A 27,299-nucleotide genomic window follows, 5' to 3' on the forward strand; every position below is an offset into this window, starting at 1 on the left:
TGCAGGAGCGGACCAGTGCGCTAGGGGCGGGGCCTGCAGGAGCGAACCAGGCGCTGGGGGCGGGGCCTGTAGAAGGCTCTGGGGGCGGGGTCTCTGAGAAGTTCCCTCTTCCCCCATCTCCCCCGCCCCCGCTCCGGGGCAGGGCACTCCCGGGCTCCTGAAGGGGCGGAGCTCGTGGGCCAGGAACTCCCCTTCCGAGCCTGAGGCGTGGGCGCGCGTCGCGGAGGCGCGGCTGTGGGGTCGTGGGTCCCAGTCGGGTGGGCCCACGTTGCGGGCCGCGCCGCCATCTTGCCCGTGTCGGGGGTGCTTCCCGCGGCGGGAGCGCGGCCTCCTAAGTCGGTGAGTGTGGCCGGAAAGAAAGGCCAGCCTGGAGGAGGGATCTGGGGCGCCGCCGAAAGGCCGGCGGGGGCGGACCGGGGGCCTCCTCGGAGCCGGGGCGCTGGGAGTGGGGTTCGCGCTGCGGGAACCGCGCGGGGCTTCGGAGGGCGCCTCGGGGGGTGGCGGGCCGCCCGGGTCCCGCAGGGACTTCCCGGCGCCTGGGCCGCGCTGCAGCCTCGGGGGTGGCGGGTTTGTGCGGAACGGCGTCGTCGCCGGGGACCCGAGGGTCCGCCCGGTGCCCTGAGCGTGGGAGCCGCCCTCAGGCTCCCGGCTCCCCCGGAATCGCCTGCGCTGGCTGTATTCCAAACACTTACCGGTCCGCTCTGTTCTCTGGGGGAGGAGCAATGAAAATTCCACAAAAAGGGTAAACTAAACCTCTCGGTGCGGCGTGAGCTTGGCCGAATTGGCCTAGCTGCAATTATCCTTTTGCATAACTCTAAGGATAATTTGCATATAGGTACAGTGCATATAGGCCCTAGAAGGTGGTGGTGGTTGGACTTTATTGAAACTGCTACTGTTGCTTTTTGGTCATAGTCAGAAAAGTAGAAAAACGACAAAAAACGCATGTGAAAGCGTGATTAGTATTACAGATCACACACAGTCCAGTAGCCCGGTGCGGCTGAAATACCTGTTAGTATAAAATACACATTGGATTTCCAGGCTAGTACCCAAACAAAAAAAAAGTCTCAAAAATGTTTACATGGATCACATATTGAAAGGGATAATACTTTTTTGATATGTTGGGTTAAGTAAAATATTATTAAATTTAATTTCATCCATTTCTTTTTTTTTTTTTTTTTCCCCCAACGTGGCTACTAGAAAACTATGATTCGCACTATATTTCTGTTGGACAATGCTGAGGAACACAGAAGCAACATGGCTTTCCTTCGCTCAGACACCACTGATGGGAAGTGAGCACTTAACTTGTTAAACTGGAAGGTGAGGATCTAACTGTGAGCTGTAATTATTGCAGGTTCCACCCCTTATGCCCCCAATTTTTCAATGTCTCCAACACTTAAAAAACATTCAGTTCTAGGGATGTTTAAGGGAATCGTTGTGATACATCGTCTGTGTGATGTGAAGAACTCCCTACCCCTGATACAAAGAGTGTGGATGTGGGATGGAAGTGTGGATAAAAAGTAAGCTTATTAAGCAATTAATTTTTAGTGAGATAGGAAGATGGGTCAGATCTCAGGATACCTGCAAGTTAGAGGTTTCGTCTGTTAAGGCATGAGTATGAACCATTACTTGACAGTATCTGTTCCTTCTTTTTGTTGTGTTAGTTACTGTTTAGTACATGAGGTGCTTCTCTTCCTTCTCATTCCTAAATTTTTAAGTTCTCTTTAAGATTGGACATAACTTCAGCACTAGAATGCAGTCTGCTTGGGCTGCCATAACAAAATACCATAGACTGAATGGCTTAAACAACAGAATAACTTTTTCACAGTTTTGGAGACCGGAGATGTGAGATCAGGGTGCCAGTGTGGTCTAGCTCTCTTCTTGGCTTACAGATAGCTGCCTTCTTGCTGTGTGCTCACATGGTGGGAAGAGTTTTGGTATCTCTTTCCTCATATAAGAGCACCAATTAGACCGGAATTCCACCTTTATGATCTGATTTAACCATAACCACCTCTTTTAAGGCTCTGTCTACAATACAATCACATGGGGGGTTAGGACTTCAGCATGTGAATATTGGGGAGACACAATCCAGTTTATTGCAGCCGGGGACCTTATATATCCTTGTTCAATAATGTGTTCATAGCATTTAGAAAAGTGTGTAGAACAGAGAAATTGCCTAATAAATATTTACAGCATAAAAGAAAGAAAGTGTATTAGAGTGATCCTCTCTTCAGGTGGCTATTTGTGGGCTCCTGCCCATCATTGGAATAGTTATAACAGTGGGCACTTTGTTCTTGGCTGGAGTCAGCTTCTCAGAGGTAATGGGTGGAAAGATGCGGAGATTGGTAAAACTTGGAGATAACAGTGATAAGTATTAGAGGGAGCATTTAACAAGTAAGTTAATTTCATTTTGAAATTTAACTTCATTTAACAATTAAGTATCTAATAAGGGCCTAATTCTGAGCTGGGTACAAGAGATAAATGGGTGTGTGTGTGGCAATCTTGTATTTTGGAGTGACTGTCAATTGCATATTACTCTTTTATTAGATAGGGTATTATTTTGGATTCATAGCAAATACAAGAAATATATATATACATTGAAAAACAGAGTACCTATACTAGTATTTTCTGACTTTCTGAATAGTTTATTCAACTTAGAATTATATTTTGTTAACATTTTAAACTTTTCATTTTTAAACAGATATTCAGTGAATGGACCTGACTGGACACTTTGAACACATCAATAAACATGAGCGGTACCAAACCTGATATATTGTGGGCACCACACCAGGTTGATAGATTTGTTGTATGTGACTCAGAACTGAGCCTTTATCATGTGGAATCTACTGTGAATTCAGAACTCAAAGCTGGATCTTTACGTTTATCTGAAGACTCTGCAGCTACCTTGCTATCAATAAATTCAGATACACCCTATATGAAATGTGTTGCTTGGTATCTCAATTATGATCCTGAATGTCTCCTAGCCGTTGGACAAGCAAATGGTCGAGTTGTACTCACAAGCCTTGGTCAAGATCACAACTCAAAGTTCAGAGATTTGATAGGAAAAGAATTTGTTCCAAAGCATGCACGACAATGCAATACTCTTGCATGGAATCCGTTGGATAGTAACTGGCTTGCTGCTGGTCTGGATAAACATAGAGCTGATTTTTCAGTGCTGATTTGGGATATCTGCAGCAAATATACTCCTGATATAATCCCCATGGAGAAAGTGAGACTTTCAGCAGGTGAAACTGAAACAACATTATTAGTAACAAAACCGCTTTATGAATTAGGACAGAATGATGCTTGTCTCTCTCTTTGTTGGCTTCCACGGGACCAGAAACTTCTCCTCGCTGGTATGCATCGTAACCTAGCCATATTTGATCTTCGGAATACAAGCCAAAAGATGTTTGTAAATACAAAAGCTGTTCAGGGGGTGACAGTAGACCCATACTTCCATGATCGTGTTGCTTCCTTCTATGAAGGTCAGGTTGCAATTTGGGATCTTAGGAAATTTGAGAAGCCAGTTTTGACTTTGACTGAGCAACCAAAACCCTTAACAAAAGTTGCATGGTGTCCAACTAGGACTGGTCTGCTTGCCACTTTAACAAGGGATAGTAATATTATTAGATTGTATGATATGCAACATACACCCACTCCCATTGGGGATGAAACTGAACCCACAATAATTGAAAGAAGTGTGCAACCTTGTGACAATTACATTGCTTCCTTTGCTTGGCATCCAACAAGTCAAAATCGAATGATAGTTGTAACTCCCAACCGAACAATGTCTGACTTCACTGTTTTTGAAAGGATATCTCTTGCCTGGAGCCCAATTACATCTTTAATGTGGGCTTGTGGTCGTCATTTGTATGAATGTACAGAAGAAGAAAATGATAATTCTTTAGAAAAAGATATAGCAACTAAGATGCGCCTTCGGGCTTTATCAAGGTACGGACTTGATACAGAACAAGTGTGGAGAAACCATATTTTAGCTGGAAATGAAGATCCACAGCTCAAATCACTCTGGTATACTCTGCACTATATCCTTTGTATTGTGAATTTTCAGATGAATCAGATAGAAATGTTCTTGAAGTTTGTGGAAAGGTCAGTCTGTAAATATACTGAATGTCTAATATGCAAATACAAGTTATATAATGCTAAAATTACAAACTAAAATTGTTTAAAACTGTAGAACTTGAAATACTGCTTTTGCAGATTGTGTAGGAGGAAGAAAGTATAACTCCATAATAGAGTAGAACCACCTTGTTTGCACTGACGCCTATTATAAATCGGCTTCAAATGAAAATAAATTTAGCTTTGAAATATTTTATTATCTATTATTAGTAGTATTTCCTATGCATTTAAATACTCATGAAGCAGTATACAGAAGATATGGACCAGAAATCTCCAGGCAACAAAGGATCATTGGTTTATGCAGGAATTAAATCAATTGTAAAATCATCTTTGGGTAAGAAAATTCTATTTTCTGCAATATGTTCATAATTTTTGTACTTTTATATTTCCCCATTATTTATTTATTTCAGGATAGTATACATAAATGCTTTTTTTTTTCTCTTGGGTTTTGAGTAGATATTTTTGTAAGTTGTTGAGTTAAATGTGTAATTGTTTTTTATGAAGACCCATTTTGAGAGGTATTACATTAGATGATTTATAGGATCCTGGTTGTTAGTTAGAATTTTATTATAGTATTTTGTTTTTATGAATACTAAATTTCTCATTGAAGAAACCCCTTTTTATTTTGTTGCTTACTTTCACTTAGCTATCTAATGGCAAGGTCTATATGTAATTGATACCAAGTACGGCCTCACTTGAAGGACCCATACCTAAAATAGTTCTTGCTGATTGAATGAATGTGTGAATTACTATAGGATTGAAATTGATAAGACTATTTTTAAAAAGTATATTTTATTGATTTTTTTACAGAGAGGGATAGAGAGTTAGAAACCTTGGTGACAGAGATACATCAATCAGCTGCCTCTTGTACCCCCATTCTTCCCATCACTGGGGATGTGCCCGCAACCAAGGTACATGCCCTTGACCGGAATCGAACGTGGGACCTTTCAGTCTGCAGGCTGATGCTGTATCCACTGAGCCAAACCGGTTTCGGCAAAATTGATAAGACTATTGAAGAATAAAGTGAAGAGGACAAAAGAGCCAAACTTACTTTCCCCCCCCCACTGACTTCTTTAATGTTTTTATTGGAATTAAGTTGTAGGTTATATTACAGACATCTCCCCAAATGAGGATTCCATATCTAGCTCTTGTTAGCAATCAAATTTGGGCCTAATTCAAGCTGCTAGAAAAGTTCACATTATTTAGTCAGAGTGTTAGCAGAAGTAATAAATCCAACTTAGATTTTAATACAACTTTCAATACTATACAAATCGTACTAAGTGAATGCTATTTTTAATAGGTTAAGTATTTTGATTAAACTGTTACAATTTTTAAAAGGACTGTCAACTTTAGTTCAGTCCAGCTGGAGTGGCTCAGTTGATTGAGCATTGTCACATGCACTGAAAGGTTGCCAGGGAGGTTAGATTGCTGGACAGGCCACGTGCCTGGGTTGTGGGTTTGATCCCTGGTTGGGGAGCCCACGTTGATACCCTTTTCTCTCCCTCCCTCCCTTTCTTACTCCTTCCCTCCCTCCCTCCCTCCCTCCCTCACTCACTCTCTCTCAGCATGTCCTTGGATGAGGATTAAAAAAAACACACACAAAAATTGCTTTAGTTCACATTGATAAAGATGCAGTGGACTACTTTTATGACCTATTTCATTTAAGTATTCTCATTAGCACTCCACCAAAAAAAGTAATTTTTATTATAAATAATAAAATGAGTGAGTTCAATTTAAAACTTCTGTTTTTTTATTAATATAAGTAAAAGGACAGATATACTGTAATACCCCTATCAATGAGCCTGAATACTGTGGTTCATGATTTTAGAATTGCTACAAAGAATTTAACAGGGAGTTTATAAATTTTTTAGTATTTTATCTAAAAAGTACATCAGGCAACATTGCGTTCTCAGTTATTCTGAGATTTATTGTTTTTGTTATATTTTTATGTTTTAAGGAAAACCCAACAAACTACCTCTGAGGAAATGCAAGAGGGAAGGTGGAATATCTGTGGTTTTGGTGCAGGAGGGACAAACTGATTATCTTGATTTAAGTCAAATGGTCTGCACCCAAACTAAAAAAAAACAAACAAAAAACTACTGTTGGAAAGATTTTTTCATTGCTAGACCTTCAGCTTTTTGTTTGGTTTGGCTTATATGTTTTTGTTTATACAACTTGAAAGTAATAGGTAAAGAAATGACTGTCAAAGATAGCATTCCTAGGTTTCAATCTTTTATCTGGCCATACTCTATTCTCTATGGTATCTCTAATACCATTGTATTAATAAAATACCATTATGTGTTAACACATAATAATTCTATACATTGAGGTATCTTGTCCACCATAATTAATCAAATTTATTATAAAACACAGCTATATTTAAACTTTGGTAGCAAATATATTTAGTGCTTATTATGAATTAGACATCATGCCAATCACGTTTTCCATGTTACTTTAATTCTTACTACAATATGATGTAAATTTACTCACTATTTCACCAAATATTTATTACTTGTTCACTGTGTGCTAAGAATTGTTATAGAAACTGGAGACATAATTATGAACAAGATATCAATTATGGATACTGAAAAAGATAGCTAAAACAGGCAGTTATAACATGAAGAAGACAATTATATATAGAATACCTGATCTGACTTGTAGGTATTGAGAAGGTTTCCTGGAGGAGGCAAAGGCAAAGACAAAGTCCAGGCAGGGAGCAGCATATGCCTGAGCCCCAAGGTGAAGGAGCATAGGATATGCAGGTATTGCTGGAACAGAGCATGTGAGAGAAAGTGAAGAAAGAATGGATATCAGAAAAGTAAGCAATGTAACTCAGGACTTATGGTAATAATTTAGGGAGATTTATCCTGTAATAAGGGGAAACTGGGGAAACATTTTAAAGAATAGTGGCAATTAGATTGTGTTTTAGAGCTGTCACTGTGAGGAATGAATAGAAGAGGATCAAGATTGATAGCAGGAACCTCAGAAAAGCCACAGTAATCAGGAACGATATGATGGTGTTTTTACCAAGGTTAGTGGCAGAGGAGCTAGAAAAATGTAGATAAGTTAGAGATTGGGACACAATTTAATGACTAATTGGATAAAGGGGATGGAGGAGGAAAAGATAACATATAGTTAGCTTAGGAAACTGGTTTAATACTGGTATCAGTTAATTATATAGGAATCACATATAAAGAGCGTATTTGAGAGAATAAGGATTTATTTTGGAATAAGTTAAATCGAGATAGCTAGATGGAGATATCTAGGGTAGGTAAGAAATTTAGAGTAGGTTGAAGAAGTAAAGTCATCCATTTTACATAATTCAAGAAATTTGCCTAGATGAAGAAGGATAAAAATATATACAGTCGTAGTAATAGCAGCAGGTGAGTTTGGGGTCAAAGAGGACTTTTTATTGCTTTGTTTTTGTTTTGAACATGGGATTAATTTAAGTATGTTTAAATGCTGATGGGAAAAACCCCAAAGAGAGAGGTTGAAGATGAGATAAGGAGGTGAAGAGCAAAATACCTAGGAATAAGTGGGAAAGAGATCCAGTGCTTTAGGTAGGAGTATGTGCACCTCCATATTAGCCAGAGGGAAAGGGAGAAGGTTTGCAGTTTGTTTAAGGTTCAGTGACAAGAGCTGAGGGCTTTGCTACCTGATGACTCCTGTTTTCTCAATATATTAGGTTTGCTTGTTGAGAAAGACCAAGAAGGTTGTCTAGAGAAGATGGGGAGAAGAGCAGAGAGAGTTGTCTTGAGAAACATGGGAAGGTTGTGGGGAAATGTTGCTTTACCAGAGGAAAGAATAAAGGGCAGTGTGGCAGGAGAATTAAGAGAGCGACTCGATTGTTGACCCTTGGAATCTAGCTTGAATAGAGAGGAAAAATTGGAGGAAAAGACTGCTAAGTAAAAATGAGTGGTCAAGAGAGTATGAGGTTGAAGCATAGGAAATTAGGTTTCTAGAAGTCTTTGGGGTTGTGATTAGACAGTGGATCTTTTGGCCCTGGCCAGATGGCTCAGTTGTTTGGAGCATTGTCCTATGAGTCTGAAGGTCACAGGTTTGATTCTGGTCAGAGCACACACCAAAGTTGCTGTTTTATCCCTAGTCCGGTGTATATAGAGGCAACCAATCAGTGTTTCTCTCTCCCCCTTTCCTCTCTATATCTCTCCTCTCCCTTCCTCTCTGTAAAAACTCAATAAAATATATATTAAAAAATAATAATATCAGAGTTTAATCCAAAATTTATAGGGGCAATCCCTTGTAATAAAAGAGTTATATGAAAATTGACCATCACTCCAAAACACAAGATGGCTGCCCTCATGTGGTCAAAGATGGCTGCCCCCATGTGGACACAAGATGGCCGCCACAAGATGGCCAGCAGGGGAGGGGAATTGGGAGGGACCAGGCCTGCAAGGGTGGGGAGTTGTGGGCAATCAGGCCAGCAGGGGCAAGAAGTTGGGAGTGGACCAAGCATCCAAGAGAGGGTAGTTGGGGTTAATCAAGTCTGCAGGGGGGAGGGCAGTTAAGGGTGACCGGGCTTGCAGGGAAGGGCAGTTGGGGGAGACCCAGGCCTGCAGGGGAGGGCAGTTAGGGGCAATCAGGCTGGCAGGCAGAAGCGATTAGGGACAGACAAGATGGGAGGCAAGCAAGCAGTTGGGAACCAGCAGTCTTAGATAGGATCGGGCCTAAATGGGCAGTTAGACATCCCTCAAGGAGTCCTAGATTGGAGAGGGTGCAGGCTGGGCTGAGGGATAGCCCACCCATCCCCACCCCATCCCCGTGCACGAATTCCATGCACCGGGCCTCTAGTATGAAAATAAATACTTAGTACATCTGCAGTTTGTTTTACCTGAAATGTAATGATTACATTCTATCTAAACAATATAAATTTGGAAAAATAACATTTAATTATTCAAAGTTTTCTCATAGTTCTTAAAATTTCACTTTTTAAAGATAAAAGTGATTTCTTTTTTTGTCTCAAATAACTTCCATTATTGTTACTAATATAGCAGAATGCTTTCTTCATTTTGATGGGCAGGAATTCTCTTTTCAGAGGTCGTCTTTAACTCCTTGACATATACTGTCAACAGTTTCCAGTAGTAAGGTTAAAAATAAGTAATTTCAAGTGTATTAGTTAACTTTTTAAATTTCAAAAATTTTACAATATGGTTATTAACAGAGGGAAATGAGAGTTGGGGGAGGCAAAAGTGAGTGGAAAGAGGGATAAATGGTGTTGGAAAGAGACATAACATGGTGTGGTGAACACACAATGCAATATGCAGGTAATATAGAATTGAACCCCTTAAACCTCTGATGATTTATTAACCAATGTATCCTCAATAAGTTTACTATAAAAATAATAATAAAGCAATTAATATAAAAATGTTTCTCATTTTAGGAATGGTGGAAAACACTAGACATAATTGGAGTGGATTGGATAAGCAAACTGATATACAGAATTTAAATGAAGAAAGAATCTTAGCTTTACAGCTTTGTGGATGGATTAAGAAAGGAACAGATGTAGATGTAGGGCCATTTTTGAACTCCCTGGTACAAGAAGGGGAATGGGAGAGAGCCGCTGCTGTGGCACTGTTCAACTTGGATATTCGACGAGCAATCCAAATCCTGAATGAAGGGGCATCTTCAGAAAAAGGTATTGGGTTATATTCTACGGTACTTGCAGTTCATCGATTCCTTTAAAAAAAAGATGCTGACAACTTTAAAAAAACTAATCAGTTAATATTTTCATTAAATTTTTTTGAAAGAGAGATTAGCACAGTACTCTATAAATGTTAGCTCTTCCCTTTTATTTATGCCTTGGATTAAGTCTGTAAAAAAGAAAATGTGACCTGGATGGAACTGGAGAGCATTATGCTAAGTGAAATAAGCCAGTCAATAAAAGAAAAATACCACATGATCTCACTCATTTGTGGATAATAAAGAACATTCTAAACTGATGAACAAAAAGATAGATACAGAGGCAGTAAAGCATCAAACAGACTGTCAAATTACAGCGGGAAGGTTAGGGAGAGGTGGGGGAAAGTGTCTAAATTGTCCTTTAAGGAATGCTCAGATGTGTCCATTTTCAGTTTTTTCTTTTAAAAATAGCTCATTTTTAAAATGTATTTTCTTGGAGATTAGGACTACTTTAGTTTGCAAGCATTTTTATGGTGAACATTTGAGTGTATTTTACTTTATACTTGAGGCCCAGTGCACAGATTTGTGCACTGTTGGGGTCCCTCAGCCTGGCCCTCTTGCAATCTGGCCCTCTCGGGGGATATAGTAGTGTGTGATGCGGCAGGCAGCCCGAGAGAAGCCCAAGTCCAGGCTGGGCTTTGCGCCGCTCCCACTCATCCCTGTCCTGCAGTGCCTGCCGCCACTTGGTAGCACTGCTGCGGCGGCGGGGGAGGCTGGCACCGCTCTAGCTGCACACAGCAGCCATGTGTCTGGTGTCTGGCGCCCATGAGCAGCACTCATGCTTTGGGGGCACACTGACCACCAGGGGGCAGCTCCTGCATTGAGCGGCTGCCCCTTGGTGGTCAGTGTGTGTCACAGTGACCAGCTGGTTGTCCGGTTGTTTGGATGACTGGTTGCTAAGGGAGATTATATATATATAATTTTTTAAATAGTTATTGGTTGACTTTTAGGAAATTCTGTACCCATTTTTAGTTAGACTGTAGATTCTTTAAAAAATGATATTTTTGATTTGCAGTTTTTCTACTTGAGTCTGGTGATTTAAATATAATTCCCACTTAATATTTTTTAGAAAGGAATAAACAGCAAAATGTGATAAAGTTTTAGTTTTATATTTTGCAAAAGAATACTTAGAGAAAGCTGAATTCAGAAATTCAGTTTTTCTCTTTTTAAAGTATTTTTATTGATTGATTTCATTTTATTTTTTTTTTAGAGAGGAAGAGAAAGAGAATCAGACATTAATTTATTCAACTTATTTATGCATCATTGGTTAATTCTTGTATGTGCCCAGCACAGGGATTGAACCCACAGCCTTGGTATATCAAGACAACATTAACTAACTGAGCTACCCAACAAGGGCCCAAAAATTCAGTTGTTTTCATATCACTTGGAAATGCCTAAGATGTATAGAGTTACTGATTTTTAATATACTCGGCAAATTATTTCTGAGTAGTCAGGAAACTTAATTCCTATTTGCTGGTCCACTTAGAAACCATTACAGTTTTATTGTACTATAGAGTGTAAAAATACTTAAAGAGTAAAAATTAAAGGTCAATTTAGTTTTCTCTTTTGATGATAAACTTGTTAGAAGTCTAGATAGACATAGTGTTGACTTCTAGGTTATCAGCTTAACAGCCACATAAACTTTTAAGAATAAATGTTTAAAAGAGTATTTGTAACAAATGCTTTTTTTCAAATGTGGTAATACTGATTGATAGTTTTGCCCTAGAAAATTTAAAAGCATAATACTATAATAAGAATGCTGAAATATTGGTTTTTATTACCTTGTATTTAAAACATATAAATATATGCATTATGTATTTAGGAATAGGAGAACAAAATTATTTTGAAATAATTTTATAGCAATATTTACTATCAATGCTTTGAAATGGTAGGGTGGCTTCACTTTTCTTTTCAACGTTAGTTCCTGAGTAGTAATATACGTTGTAGGAACCTGCCTGGAATGAGGACTTGAAAATGAAGAGGTACTTGTCGTTCATAGGGTTTGCAATATGGACACAAGTTTTGTAAGAATGGAAATTTTTACTTGTGGTCCTTTTCAAATTTTCTAGCCTGAATCAAAACCCATATTCTAGTGAGGTTATTTTTTTGCATATAAAATTCTATCTCTGACCTTTATTTGTTTATGATTTAAGAACTGAAAGATGGTGGTATTATAAAGCTTTTGACACTTTGATTAGCTGTCTTTTTAATATGCAGGTGATCTGAATCTCAATGTGGTAGCAATGGCTTTATCAGGTTATACTGATGAGAAGAACTCCCTTTGGAGAGAAATGTGCAGCACTCTACGATTACAGTTAAACAACCCATATCTGTGTGTCATGTTTGCATTTCTGACAAGTGAAGCAGGATCTTATGATGGAGTATTGGTAAGCTAATTTCTGTTTATAAGGCTCTCTTTTTAAGATAGGAGTTTTTATCCAGCTTGTTAAAATTTTCAAATGTCTGTTGTATAAAAATATTGTTACAGTTTGATGCATTTTCTATTATTTAAAATAAAGTATCTTAAACATCTTTGGAGCAGCTATTCATGAATGTGACTGCCAACGTGGAGTTAGCTGATAGTAAACTGAACTTGATTTTTAAAATAATTTTAGTAATATAATTTGCAGACATAGAAGGAATAGAATTTTAACCTTTAGCTTAAGAACTAAGTTCTGAGCTCCAGAACTCTACAACTATGTAAACGTAAATTTTATATTGAAATATAATTTTTAAAAGTGTGTGCATGTTTCTTATTTTTGTTCAGTGAACTAACACATGATCAACACATGATTAGGATGACCACATCTTATCTTAGTATTTATCATTCTCAGACATGATCTAGTTTAGAAGATAAATTATATGATCACACTACTTATAGTGGCTATTTCATTTTTTCATTATTTGGTATTTTCATTTTTTTTTCTCTCTCTCTGCTTTAATCACTTATGACCACAATAACCATATAGGTTCTTTATCACAATGTTGGGAAAGAAAGAATAAAGTGAGATTTGCTTATCAGTTTTACTAGTAGTTTTTGAGTTTTAAACTTCACATCAGTACCACAACTTTCCTTGTTTTGTTGGGCTTCTTTCTAGCACCAAGAAGAGTTTTCTAACATGAAAGTTAACTTTATTTTTGAAAATTATAGCATTTTTTATAAAATCTACATTTCTTGAATAATTTACTTAAATGTTATTCCCTAAAATTTTATAAAATCATGCATTTTATTGAATGAAAAAAAAATTTTTTTAAACATATTTTATTGATTTTTTACAGAGAGGAAGGGAGAGAGATAGAGAGCTAGAAACATCGATGAAAGAGAAACATCGACCAGCTGCCTCTTGCACACCCCCTACCGGGATGTGCCCGCAACCAATGTACATGCCCTTGACCGGAATCGAACCTGGGACCTTTCAGTCCGCAAACCAACGCTCTACCACTGAGCCAAACTGGTTTCGGCTGAATGAAAATTTTAATAAATGTTAGTGTCCATCTTTGCAATTCCTTAGTTTATTGATTTTGTCCATTTTAAATAATTTGGAATTGGGCTTTTCTGACAACTCAAGTTAATATTCGAGAGCATGTTGGAGTTCTTTTTGTTTTTACTGTTAGTACTCTTTTTTGTTAAATAGATTTTAAATGTTGCATATTGGAGAAATAAAATGATATTTTCAAGAAATGTGGGAGAATGATAAGGACTAGAAAATAAATGGATTGTTCAAATTTTAAATTGATAGAGAAGTCTATTGTCTAAATATTAAATTCCGTATTTTAAATTAAGTGACCTATTATAAAGACCCTTCTTTTCATATAGCTAAATTTGGTTTATTAGGTAGAGGTACCTTATCTTGAGTAGGAAGTTCAGATTTCCAAACTATTTTAAGAGTGTACCTAATTATACTTTATGTGTAAATAATTGTAATTAATGTTTTTCTTTTTAAAAATTGTTAATTTGCAGTAATCTAGTGAAAGGTATTGACTTGGAAAATCAAAAGATAAAGGTCTGAATTTTGGCTCTGCTACACATATCTTAACTTTTGGGATTTTAGTTTTGTCTCAGTTGTAAAATGGGACAGATAATATTTATAATTCTTTTCAGATAAAAAAATTTTAACACATGAAACAGAAACTAAAAATTATATCCAGCTTGTATCAAACATGTTCCCCTCTTTAGTGCAGAACCCTAGAAAATATTTTATATTTGTGAAAACGTACTAAGATAGGTATCAACTAAAGTGGTGTTTTGTTTAAAGGAGGAAAAATATAATTCTTAGAATGACTGACTCACTTCAATGGAAATAGGATTTTTTCCACCTTTAAACAATTTTTTACTTAACACAAAATGAATTGTACTTTCATTCATAGTAAACATTTTTCAAAATATTGTTTTACAGTGTTGACAAGTTCACACAAATTTAAGTATTTATCGTATGCCTCTGAAAATTTTGACACAAACCACCTAATAGTATTTTACTGTAGGCACAAAATTGTGTGTTTTTAATTTATAAAGGTTATGTTTTAAAACTTACCAGCTTGTATTTAGAAATATGTGTTATTGTTGTTTTTTTTTTCTAAATTCTGTCCTCGTATATTCATACTAATATATTCACTGGTAATTCACAGATTTCCTAGACTTGTTGGTTAACTATCAACCAAAGGAAGATTTCATATTTCCCCCAAACTAGTTTCTGTGATGCACGGAATACATGGCATCTTAAACTTGACAAGCTGTACATCATTGTTTATATTTTCTGTTAGAGATTTATAAGGCTGAACTAGAATTTTTTTTAACTGAATTGTTCAGTTAAATAAAATTTTACTTCATAAGGACAATAACTTGAGCAGAGCAGAAATAGAACTTTAACTTATATTGTTAGTCATCTTAAATAAAATAAGTCAGATAACTGCCATATGATTTTACTTACATATGGAATCTAAAAAACAAAATAAACATTCTTACATATAGAGAACAAACTGATGGTCACCATATGGAAGGTGCTTGGGGGACTGGATGAAAAAAGTGAAGAGATTAATGAAGTACCAATTGATAGTTACAAAATCATTGTGGGGATATAAAGTACAGCATAGGGGATATACTCAATAATATTGAAATAACTATGTATGGTGTCAGGTGGGCAATTAAACTTATGGGGGATCACTGCATAAAGTATGTAAATACCTAACACTAATACAATATTGAGTGTCAACCATAATTGAAAATTTCTTTTATTTTAAAAAAGGCATTTAAAAAAGGAATCAGTGGTTCTGCCAATATATACACAATAACTTATTAATATCTTTAAAAATATAATTATATTTTATGTACATAAAATACTTAGTCTTCAAATATTTAAAACCCATAGCACCTACAAGTAACTCCTTGCTTTTTCTCTTCTTTTCAGTATGAAAACAAAGTTGCTGTCCGTGACAGAGTGGCATTTGCTTGTAAATTCCTTAGTGATACTCAGGTAAGAACTAGCTTTAATTCCATGTTTGAAGTGATTAATATTTATTGTTACTGGATTGAGAAACTGGTCTTTATAAATATATGTATGAGTGAGTTATATATGTATATATAAATCCCTCTGAAAAGAAAATAATCTATTAGATTAAAATATTATAAATGTATATGATAACTAAATTTATTTTTTAAAATAATGCTTACTTAATATTTAGTTTATTTCTGTTTTGGGGATTGAGATTGGTCAGTAGATAAAGATGTTAAACTCACCTCCTAGGGATGCTATAAAGGGATCCCTCTGTTTTCTAATGCAGTAAGTAGGTACTGAATACATATGCTATATATATAGTGAGAAATACATATATGGCTAGTATTACAATGCTAAGTGCTATAATAATGAAAATAATGTTGGGGGAATATAGAGAAATCTTGACTAGAGTTTGGGGAGGAATGAAGTCTGGGAAGACCTTACAAGAGATGATTGTTTTTTATAATCTGGAGGTTCCCTTTCTACTAAGATTCTATGATTCTACTGCATCCTACTATAATAGGCAGCAAGAACTTTGCAGAATAATAAGGACAGTTCTCTTTAAATTTAACAGTAAACCCTCTATAGTCTTTATAGAATAACTAGAGGCTTGGTGCATGAAATTTGAACACTTGGGGGCGTCCCTCAGCCAGGCCTGTGCCCTCTCACAGTCCAGGAGTCCTTGGGGGATGTCCAACTGATGGCTTAGGCCCACTCCCCACTATGCCAGTAGTTGGACAGCCTTAGCACTGCCGCTGAGGCAGGAGAGGCTCCCACCACCACTGTGCACTTGCCAGCCATGAGTTCAGCTCAGGGCTTCTGGCTGAGCGGCACTCCCCCTGTGGGAGCACACTGACCACCAGTGGGCAGCTCCTCCACTGAGTATCTGCCCCCAATGGTCAGTGTGCATCATAGTGACCAGTCATTCCCCCATTCAGTTGATTTGCATATAACCCTTTTAGTATATAGGATTATCAAACACAGAAATGCCTTGCCTTTAAAAAAAAAATTTTTTTTTTTTTTTATGATCATGAATGCTGAATTGTAATTTATATTAGATGCAAAGACTTAGAAGATCATACATCTAGATTTTTGTAGGGGCTTTTATTTTACAATATTTTGCATTAAGAATAAAATTGTTCCATAATGTAGAAGTTTTGAAGGACAAGAGATAAATGAAATGGATTGCTTCAGAAAATTTACTTTGAATTTTCCAGTTAAATAGATACATCGAAAAGTTGACCAATGAAATGAAAGAGGCTGGAAATTTGGAAGGAATTCTGCTTACAGGCCTTACTAAAGATGGAGTGGACTTAATGGAGAGTTATGTCGATAGGACTGGAGATGTCCAAACAGCAAGTTACTGCATGTTACAGGTTAGTGCAATGTGTGGCAGCATCTGTCTTAAGGAAAAGATGGTAGCTATCATCTTGCTATTTGTTTTCCATTTTTTTGGTTTTCTTTTATTTTCTATTCCTTTCCTGCCTTCTCTCAGGCTAATTGAATATTTCAGTGTTTCGTTTTATTTCATCTAGTGGCTTTGTAGCAAAACCCCTTTTCATTCTCTCTCTTTTTCTTTTTCTTTTAGACGTTGTTGCTCTAGGTCTAACAATGTATATCCTTAACTCATTAGTGAACATTTTACCTCCTCATACTTCACATGTCATATCTAATACTCAGACTTCCTACCTCATCCTTTCTTTTTCATACCTTATATCTAATACTTTATACTTTGCTTCATATTTCACATACCACAATTGTTACAACAGTGTAATTATACTTATACACCCCTTCTTTGTCCTTCGTTATATATTTTACTTCAACATATGTTATAAGCTCCAAAGTTGAGTGTTACAATTTTTGCTTTGAACAGTTAGTTGTCATTTGTGTAAGTTATGTGAAGAACAAAAACATGGGGTTTTATATTTATTTATTACTTATTTACAATTCCTGGTACTGTTTAGATCAGGGCTAGGGAATGTCTGGCCCATGGGCTGTATAAGGCTTGTGAGATCTGTTGGTATGGTCCTGTCAAGGCATTAGGAGTGAGCTAATAATATGTTTGATTAGAGCAGGCTAATTTTTAAATTGATAATTTTGTATGGCCCTCGAATGATATTATAAATATCCAAGTGGCCCTTGGCAGAAAAAAAGTTCCCTACCTGTGGTTTAGACCAATAGATACAAATTTTATCTAGTCTTCTTTTCCTTTGGTCTTCTCTTTAGGAATTCTTATAGTACAGAAATACTGGAGACAGATTCTCCCAGTTTAATTTTAAATGACCATTTTGTTCTTATTTTTCTTTCAACACTTTAAAGACGTGGTTTTATAGTCTTCCGGCCTCCCAATATTTCTGATGATGAGTCAGCTATTAATATGTTGTCCCCTATGTAATTTTTTATCTTTTCCTTGAACTGTTTCCAAGGTTTTCTTTTTTTATTTTTAGCAGTTTAACCTTAATCCCTAATGTGGTCCTATTTTTTCTGCTTGTGGTTTGCTGAGCTTCTTGGATCTGCAAGTTAGTGTTTTTCATCAAATTTGGGAAGTTTTCAGGCATATTTTTTCAATCTCATTCTTTTCTCTTGGTCTCCATTATATAAATACTAGAGGCCCAGTGCACAAAATTTGTGCAGTGCATGGATGGGGCTGTCCCTCAGCCAGCCTGCACCCTCTCCAATCTGGACCCGTCGAGGGATGTCCATCTGTCAACATTCCCCTCACAATCCAGGAGTGCTGGCTCCCAACTGCTCACCTGCCTGCCTTCCTGATTGCCCCTAACCACTTCTGCCTGCCAGCCTGATCACCCCCTAACCACTCCCCTGCCAGCCTGATTGATGTCTAACTGCTCCCCTGCCAGCCTGTTTTGCCAACCTGGTCATCCCTCCTCTGCTGGCCTTGTCCCCCCCAACTGCCCTCCCCTGCAGGCCTGGTCACCCCTAACTGTCCTCCCCTGCAGGCCTGATCGCCCACAACTGTCTGTTCTTGCAGGCCTGATCGCCATAACTGCCCTCCACTGCTGGCCATCTTGTTGTGGCCATCTTGTGTCCACATGGGGGTGGCCATCTAGTGTGTTGGAGTGATGGTCAATTAGAATATTACCTCTTTATTATATAGGATTAAGTTATTTAATATTACTCTATAGGTATCTGAGGTTCTTTTCCATTTTTCCCCCCTGCTATTCAAATTGGATTAATGCTATTCATGTATTCCTTGTCTGTCACTTTCTCTCCCATGTTAAGTTTTCCAGGGAATACTTAATTTCAGTTATTGTGCTTTTTCATTCTAGAATCTTATTGTATAGTTTACATTTTTAGCCCAGATCCTTATCTATTCACTAATTAAAACACCATTTTTCTTTGAGTCTTTTAATGAGTCCAATAACTGTATGTCGGCTAGCTCTAACATTTGGAATTTTTTAGATTTAGTTTCTATTGGCAATCTTTTTCTTTTAACGTTGAATCACATTTACCTGTGTCTTTATATATCTAGTGATTTTTAATTTACTATTGCATGTTATGTACAGTACATTATAAAGCTCTTGGTTCTTTTACCTTTTCCTGAAGAATTTTTGTTATTATTTTTAGAAGTTACTTGCTGCTCACTCTGGTCTTACATTTTGTTACTATGGGTCTATAGCACATGTGTCAAACACAAGGCCCGAGGGCCAAATCCAGCCCGCCAGGCCTTGCAATGTGGCCTGCATCACGCTGTCATCACTGCACTCCGCTGTCAGTTTATGACATTGTCAGTTTATGACTGTTCAGTAAACCATTCGGCCTGCGATTTAGGCTGGATTTTAGATTTTGGCCCCTTCTCTGATTGAGTTCGACACCCCTAGTCTATAGAAAGCCCAGGGTATTCTGCCCGCTCTTCTGATTTGGACAGACTTAATCACTGAACTGTTTCCTCTACAGATTTTATCAGAGTTTGACTTGAGGTTTTAAGGGGAGCAATCTAGAGATGACTTACTGAATATGAATTGATCAAATTTTCTTAGTTTATCCTTACTGCTATGAAAGAGGCAAGAGGGGGGTATGAAGAATTCTTTAGAAAACAACAACACACAAAACAGGGCTTGTATTCTACTTTAGTACTTAGTTCTAACTAGTTGCTCATATAATAATTAAGACTAGAGTAGATATTTACTTTTTAAAGAAATGAAATTGTTGACTAACAGTTTTTCTTTAGTTAGATGAACTCTGTTAATGGAAATTACTACCTACCAGTAATTAATAGGTGATAGATATGCTCTTTTTTAATGAAATGTGTAAAGATAGTCTTTATTAAGTGTGGTAGGTATCTTTCTATTTCCATAAGTAAGATGCATGCTAAGATCTAACAGTTTAGTTTTCTATCTGGCTCCCAATTAGAATTGGGAAAACTGGGCTTCACACTGATGCTGGAGCATCACTGGAGGTAGACATATCATCCTTTCTTTGTAAGTTAAGGAGATATATGTGGGACAGGCCTGTAAGCATTCTGTGAAAACAAAGCAACGACTGGTGAAATGTGAAATGTGACAGCTGCCAGGGAAAATACAGCTTTAGGAAGAGACTTACTGGCAAGAAATTAAAATGACTAATGAGAAAAAATCTAAAGTAAATTTAAGGAAAATAAAATGTTTTGTACTGTCTTGGGGACATAAGAACTAAGAATATTTTTGGCTTTTTCTTTTTAATTTTTAAGGTAATAAATGTATGTTTTAATTGGGGGTAAGAGTTGAGAATAGTCAGGTTTAACTTTCAGATAAATAGGTATACAAAATAGAATATCAGTTCATAATACATTGCTAGATAATGAAGGACCAGATTATTTTTAATCTGATTAAGTAGTTTTAGTATGTATTTGGATCAGATAGTAAACAGATTTTGTGAACCCAGAAATCTTGATAGCTGAGACAAAGAGTATTCACGTCACTTTTTACTGCTTTTAACCAGGATGGTGAATTGTTTGCTTTTGGATTTTTAAGCTTTTTATCCTTCCCTGGCCAGTCTAATGATATCTACATTGTGTGTGTGTGTGTGTGTGTGTGTGTGTGTGTGTACACATATTATCTATTTCTGTCATTAGTAGAGACCAGCTTAAAGTAAATTAATGGAGGTTCCTATAATTATTTTATCTCTATCCTCATTAAGAGTCAGCTTTTGGCAGAAGGAGGCCTATTTCTTCTTTGTGTGACTTGTACTCACATGTTACCTAGAATGTTCTGGTTTAGCCAGGACATTTTTAAACAACTAAAATATTCATGCTTTCTTTTTAGGGTTCTCCTTTAGATGTTCTTAAAGATGAAAGAGTTCAGTACTGGATTGAGAATTATAGAAATTTATTAGATGCCTGGAGGTTTTGGCACAAACGAGCTGAATTTGATATTCACCGGAGTAAGTTGGATCCCAGTTCCAAGCCTTTAGCACAGGTAAGTATATTGCTTTGGAGAGAATCAAATAACATCTACCGCATAGTCTAGCCAAAACTAAAAGTGTTTGTAGCATATTATGTAGGCTGCATTTAGAATCCATTTTAATAAAATGATTAGCTCATTCTTTTGCCTATATTGAGTTCACATTGATGTCTTTATCCCAAACTACACTTGTGTGGGTCCTTTCACTTTCTAACAGTCACCTTAGTGGCTTGAGTTTTAGTAAGATAGAGCAAACCACAGCAGGCCTAGAGGATATGAAGCAAAACTAAATTAATCCTAGGGCTGGCTGAGGTTTTCCAGTATATTCTAATAAGCCCTTTCAGAATCTAAACAACTCTATGGTCTTATAAATTTCATTTATGTATTATTTTTCTGCACTATTTATGTGTTATAAGGCAGGATTTTTTTTTAACAGTATGTACGTATATAGATGTATGTCTGCTTGCACATGGACATTTTAAATTTTTTCTTTTTGCATTAGTTTAAAAAACATGAAATGAATTATCTTATAAAGCACAAGACATAAGATACAGAGTAAGTTCAGACATTAAATATCAGGTATATCCTCAATGTGAGCACTGGATGGTGCTGTTCTCTTATTTTAGAAAGTTGAGAAATTGCTGCTATTAAAACAACCTGAGTATTAGTAAAATTGCATTATGTAATAATACTTGTTACTGATCTATATGATAAGTCTTTAAGAACCTAGGAGTTCAATTTAAAGCAAAATGGATGGTTACTAATGCTATTACTCTCAAGTTTTAACTATTTACCATTACAGGATCCTTAAATCCTTCCTACTTTAGGAAATGAGTGTTTTCTTTATAAGAAAATTTTGTACAAGAGATTATATCATGGAACTTTGGATCAGAAATCATTTTTAATGTCTCTGAGTCCCTATTTCTAAAATATTATGATCTAATGTGAACTCTCATTATTATTTCTAAAATGTTAGGATCTAATGTTGCCAAGTTTTTCTTTATACAGTATATTAGTGGCATTAGGAAGAATATAACTAAACAAAGGTAACTGAAAGTTCTCAATGTAGTTGCTAAGTGAAAATCTTAAATAAGAGCTACTAATAAAACAGCAGATAAATTATTTTATAATTCAAAATAATGTTTAAAATTTATTTTAATTTGTTAGGATCAAACTTTGAATTTTTTATTTATAAAGTTTGTATTATACTTTAATTTCTTCTATTTGTTTTCCAGGTGTTTGTGAGTTGCAATTTCTGTGGCAAGTCTATCTCCTACAGTTGTTCAACTGTGCCTCATCAGGGCAGAGGTTTTAGTCAGTATGGGGTCAGTGGCTCGCCAACGAAATCCAAAGTCACAAGTTGCCCTGGCTGTCGAAAGCCCCTCCCTCGATGTGCACTTTGTCTCATTAATATGGGAACACCTGTTTCGAGCTGTCCCGGTATGATAATTCTCTAATATTCTCTTCTGTGCTGAAATTGTTCTTTCATAATTGATCTAATGTAAATAAAAGTAATACGAGCTTGATTTTATATTCTAAGAGCAAACCACTTGCTGGCTTTTGTTCCCTATGGTTTATGAAATCTATACATTAAAAGTAAAATCTATATCCAGGATATCTCAGGTAATCTCACAAATTCTAGCCAATTTGAACTGAGAAGAGCTTAAATATTAAATAATGTTATTTCATTTTCTTGTCACTCTTTCTAAGAGGGGTTTCCTCAAATATTATATTCAGTCAGTGTGCCCTCATCTAATAACTACCTTTAATGCATAAAGAGTTTTTGATAGTCTCAAAGCACTTGCACATTTTCTCTTATTTCATTTTCAGAATCTACCTGTGAAATACAGAACGTATTAATCTAAAAGTAAAATTCCTTTACTTGTAGGATTTAGTGCTATTCCTGCAATATTTATTAGTTACCTAGCAAGTATTATATGTATGGTTGGAAGTATTAGAATTATTGTTTACCGCTTTTGGTAACATACAAAAAAAATATTTGAGGAAAGTGGATAACTGAATATAATGTACCCAGTGGCTAGAAATATTCCAGTTATTTATATAACTCAATTATGATACTATGGCAAACATTTTAATTAAATCATTTTTATATTTGGCACACTGGTATAATGAATAAAGAATTGGATAAGATGTCAGAATACCTGTTTTAGTTACAGCTCTGACATTTCAATGTCTGAAATTTAGAGTTAAGTTAGCTCTTTTTCATATAAAGTGTTGGATGGGGCGATCCTTCATAGTTATGAAATTTGGTAATTCTAGTCTGCAGCTCATTCATTTTAAGTAGCCTGCTTTATTGTTACATTAACATCTTTGAAAGAGATTTGCTGGTATCATTGGCTGAGTAATTATTTTTCAATTTATGCCTTTTTTTTAAACAAATAAAGGCAATACATTATGTTTTCAAATGCACTTATTACTTTCAATTTAAATTTTAATCAAGATTTCCATTTTATACATTTCATATTCTTCACTTTTTATAGCCCCAATACTGATAAATAGAAAATGGAACTCACTGTGCACTGTAACAGATAGGAATGTGTATGTCATGTACTGTAATAAAACAAACATCAATGAGTCTTCTAGCCTACTTAATATGTCATTGTCTTTGGTAGTGCCTTTGATTATTTTTCCCTGCCTAGTCTCACCTCTTTCCTCCTATCAGAGGTAACCACTATCCTAAACTGTGTTATTCAATCTCTAGCCTGTCTGTATAGTTTTATAACATGTTTAGTTTTGTCTGTGTTTTAAATTCCATACAAATGAATTATGGGTTATATCCTTTGATTTAGCTTTTTTGCTTAACATTGGGGTTTGTTTGTTTTTTTAGTGTTAATTATGCTAATGAATGTAGCTATAGTTTATTCCTTTCTCATTCTTATTTAGTATTCCATTAATGACTGTAGCACAGTTTTTCCACTCTGCTACCTATAGACATGTTTGCTTCCAGATTTTTACTATTACGAACAATGCTGCTATGAACATTCCTGCATGTCTTTGTTTAGCATGTACAGAGTTTCTCTAGTGTACTTACCTATGAGTAGAAATGCTAAATAATACTGTTTGGTAATGTTTTACTTAGGGTTTTTATGTTCTGTTCAGGAGAGAGATTGGTCTTTAATCTTCCTTTCTTATATTATTTTTGCCTGATTCTGTTAGCAAACTTATGACAGCTTCATAGAGTTCTTTGAGAGATTTCTTCACTTTTCCAATTCATTGACAGAGTTTGTATAGGTAAAAATTACCTGTTCCTTTATTGTTTAGTACAACTCTCTTGTAAATTGGGCTTGGTGTTTTTCTTTATGGGAAGATTTTAAGCTACCAGTTACTTCTCTAAAATTGTTAATTCAGATTACTTCTTAGATGGTTTGATACCTTATATTTTTCAAGTGTTTTTTTAGCTATGAAAGATGTAAGGAAACTTGTTATTTAGTATATTTTCAACCTAACTAGATACTAGCATTAAAATTACTATTTCTTGTCTTATGTTTCTTTTCCCTTTCCCTTTTTCCTTTCCCCTTTCCCTTTCCTTTTCCTTGTTTAAGATATTACAAATAGTAGTACATAGGTCTTTTTCCCCCCTCTCATTGACTCCTCACGGTCTCCCAGCACTTGCCCTCACTGACCCCCTCCCCCCAATGTCTTGTGTCTATTGGTTGTGCTTATATGCATGCATACAAGTCCTTCAGTTGATCTTTTACCCCCCAGACCGTCCCCTGCCTTCCCACTGTAGTTTGACAGTCTGTTTGATGCTTCTTTCAATATGATATGTGATTTGTATTTTGACATAGCTTCTGGAATACCTTTTAAGAAAATTTGAATTAATATTATAATATAGTTATTGAAGATCATTTTCTTTAACCCATAGGAGGATCCAAATCAGATGAAAAAGTAGACTTGAGCAAGGACAAAAAATTAGCTCAATTTAACAACTGGTTCACATGGTGTCATAATTGCAGGCATGGTGGGCATGCTGGACATATGCTTAGTTGGTTCAGGTAATAATCACATTCCTTCTTTAATAGGCTTGGAGTTAGAGAAGATAAAGCTGATGGCTTTTTAAATACTTCAGGTTTATACAGCTAAAGGATGAATTTGTTCTTTCCTGTCACCTGAGTTAACTAAGGGGGCATCAACATTTCTTTTCTTTTTTTAAATATATTTTATTGATTTTTTACAGAGAGGAAGGGAGAGAGAGAGAGAGCTAGAAACGTCGATGAGAGAGAAACATCGACCAGCTGCCTCTTGCACACTCCCTACCAGGGATGTGCCCACAACCAAGGTACATGCCCTTGACTGGAATCGAACCCAGGACCTTTCAGTCTGCAGACCAACGCTCTACCACTGAGCCAAACCGGTTTCGGCAACATTTCTATTATTAGATATCCTTTGTAATCTTATAAAATTAAACATATAATAAGTAGTTTAAATATGGATTAAGTGTTTGAATAGCATTATTTTGCTTTATTTGGGGGGAATATATGTTTACAGTTTTTCATAGTTAACTGGAGGTCCTACTATATGTAATATGTAATTGAATTATAAATTAAATGATAGAGTATATATCAGTTATCTTCTAAATAAGCTGTTATGTAGTAAGTACCTCATGCAATGGAGATTTTCAAGACCATAATTAATTTTTACACTGAGCAGTGCTAGTGGCCTTACACTCTTTTATATTGCTATAGCTTCTACACTTACTTTGTCACACTGGCTTTAATTTAAAGTTGACCATATCCCTTCACCTTCATAACTGCAGATGCATATTTTATTGTATATTTATAAAACAAAGCCATTTAAGTTTTTAGTAACTTTCGCCCCATGTCAGCGTGGCATAAATTTCTAATTTAATGCTTTTAATGTGTTTTTGTCTTTGGATTTGAATTGCTATATTTTCCCAAGTATCATTTTGAAAAATTGCATTATAGACATAGATAGGTATGCAGATTTAAAAAAAAAATGTACATATGTACCTATGTATGTATATATCTGTGTGTATTAATTTAGATTTTTAACTGTTATTTGATCTATTCTTTTAGGGACCATGCAGAGTGTCCTGTGTCTGCATGCACGTGTAAATGTATGCAGTTGGATACAACAGGGAATCTGGTGCCTGCAGAGACTGTCCAGCCGTAAATGTTACCACCTACAGAAGAACCTTCAAGTGTGGAGCTTTCTAATAGATGACCTTCATAGCGCAAAAACATACCTCAGAACAAGTCACTCATGACTTTCCTATAATGGAAAAATAAATCATTCTATCAAATCAGCAATTTGATGTCTGGATGATTTTGATGTGCTTCATGGAGACAAATGCTGCTGAAATGGATATCAGAGTGTTTTCATGAATTCTGTTGAATAGGTTGAAAAAGTTCACTTTGGAACAACTTTCTAGGGTTTTTTTGAAATTATAAAAAAGCAGAGTTTTTGGAATAGCCAAGAACAGACCTGGAACCTTTATTTTCCAAGCTAAAAGTTGATATCTTCCAATAAAATCAGTACACTTTGAAAATAGATTAAAATGATCAATTCAGTGACTCAGATGATAATTTAAACTCATTCATGTTTAGTCTCCTTTCAGATAAAATTAAGTGTTGGATTTTTACATTTAGAATTGGAGAACTTCTACCCCACACTGGAGAATAATTTTATCAAGGTATGGTGTGTGTATATATATATATATATATAAAAACACCATACCTTGAAGGAAAAAAAAATATATATATATATATTTTTTTTTCTCCCCCCCCCCCCCCCCAAGGAGTTCTTTTCCCTTGTACTTTCATTTTTAAGGTAAGACATTTTTGGCACAGACCATTATTTTCTTCCTAGAAAGCCAAAATTAAGACTGTATCTTACAAATTTTCTGAAGAGAAAAAATTATATCAGTTCATGGGAACATGTTATAAAATTTCAGTTTCAGCCTTTTGCTTATCAATGTCCTGATTTGCTTTTAAAGATTTCTCTTCCTATTAATTCATCTTATGCTCGTCATTTGGGAGCATTTTACTGAACACAAAGTCTGCGCAAGATTATATGTGATCAACCACTCAGCAATCTGTCAGTATGTCTACCCTCAAATTTGCTCCTGTTTTGGGTTGCTCTGTTTTTTTTTAAGGTAAACTAGAAGATGTTGGGAGAAACAAGGTCACTTGGAAGACATTTTTACTTTACATGTACGTTTCTAAAAGTAAGTATATTTGGGCCAATTCATGGCCTTTATTTTAAATTTATTTTTTCCCCTTTTCACAGCTAGATGGAAGAGAAGTATAAAAGAATTGTAGCTGCTTCTCTGTCATCTGAATATGCAAAGGACTGATCTGATTTTTATAATTGAAGGTGTATTAAAAAATAAAAAGGTAACCCTAAAACTTAATTATTTTATGGGTTTTGGAGAAATACCTTGAATTTTAAGAGCTTTCATGTTAGCAGTTTTACCTGATGAAACTAAGATCTATTGTATTTGATTAATTTGAAGTGTGACCTAAATAATAAAAGTGGATTAAAATATTTTTTTACTTTTAGATATGATACAAAAGGCTCCTTTGTAGGAGAACAT

General features: G+C 36.0%; 1 protein-coding gene across 2 annotated transcripts; it reads left to right on the forward strand.

The window, feature by feature from the left end:
* The first annotated feature begins 74 nt into the window (after positions 1–74).
* Positions 75–26,275, forward strand: MIOS (meiosis regulator for oocyte development). Of its 2 annotated transcripts, XM_084896949.1 has the most exons (12): positions 75–339; positions 1,198–1,317; positions 2,699–4,040; positions 4,370–4,468; positions 9,533–9,787; positions 12,049–12,218; positions 15,237–15,302; positions 16,541–16,699; positions 20,585–20,737; positions 21,958–22,162; positions 24,609–24,738; positions 25,780–26,275. In XM_084896949.1, the coding sequence occupies exons 3-12, from the start codon at positions 2,747–2,749 to the stop codon at positions 25,874–25,876; spliced, it is 2,628 nt and encodes an 875-aa protein (XP_084753075.1). In that variant the 5' UTR covers positions 75–339; positions 1,198–1,317; positions 2,699–2,746; the 3' UTR covers positions 25,877–26,275. The 2 variants fall into 2 exon arrangements, with proteins under 2 accessions (XP_084753075.1, XP_084753076.1); XM_084896950.1 differs by lacking the exon at positions 1,198–1,317 and having other exon boundaries at positions 251–339.
* The last annotated feature ends 1,024 nt before the right edge of the window (positions 26,276–27,299 follow it).

This window comes from Pipistrellus hanaki (genome assembly GCF_964339955.1).
Source record: "Pipistrellus hanaki genome assembly, chromosome: 10".
Classification (NCBI taxonomy): domain Eukaryota; kingdom Metazoa; phylum Chordata; class Mammalia; order Chiroptera; family Vespertilionidae; genus Pipistrellus; species Pipistrellus hanaki.